Consider the following 358-nt stretch of genomic DNA (forward strand, 5'->3'; position numbering starts at 1 on the left):
AATTGCCATCTATACGGATACCAGCCTCCTCGAACACCCAGGTTTACAAACGACCCCTAGTAAGTAACGTTAGCAAGATGGCTATTTTGACCCGCTTTGCTACAACAACAGACGGTGTGTTTCCTGCTTGCTGTGCTCGAACCGTGAAGTTTGCTCTTCGTGAGCACGGGAGAAGTTTTGCTCGTGTCGGTCTAATGCCGCCGTTGTCACGATAATGACTTTGTTTTTGTGTCCGTACCAAATGCAGTAAGTTAATTAATAGTTGACTCGCTAACCTAGCTAACGTTAATCCAAGCCCTCTCGATTAAAAATAAAATTATATATATATATATATATATATATATATAATTTTATTTTT

General features: G+C 39.4%; 1 protein-coding gene across 1 annotated transcript in view; it reads left to right on the forward strand.

Moving 5' to 3' along the window:
• The window catches only part of LOC107661774 (AMME syndrome candidate gene 1 protein-like), a 38,949-nt gene that overhangs the window by 476 nt on the left and 38,115 nt on the right, over positions 1 to 358 (forward strand). The window contains exon 2 of the mRNA XM_016451542.1: positions 3 to 59. Within this exon, the coding sequence (XP_016307028.1) occupies positions 3 to 59 (57 nt within the window). The remainder of the gene's footprint in view (positions 1 to 2; positions 60 to 358) is intronic.

The sequence above is a fragment of the Sinocyclocheilus anshuiensis genome, unplaced genomic scaffold, assembly GCF_001515605.1.
Source record: "Sinocyclocheilus anshuiensis isolate Anshui unplaced genomic scaffold, SAMN03320099.WGS_v1.1 scaffold207, whole genome shotgun sequence".
NCBI classification, from domain to species: Eukaryota; Metazoa; Chordata; class Actinopteri; order Cypriniformes; family Cyprinidae; genus Sinocyclocheilus; species Sinocyclocheilus anshuiensis.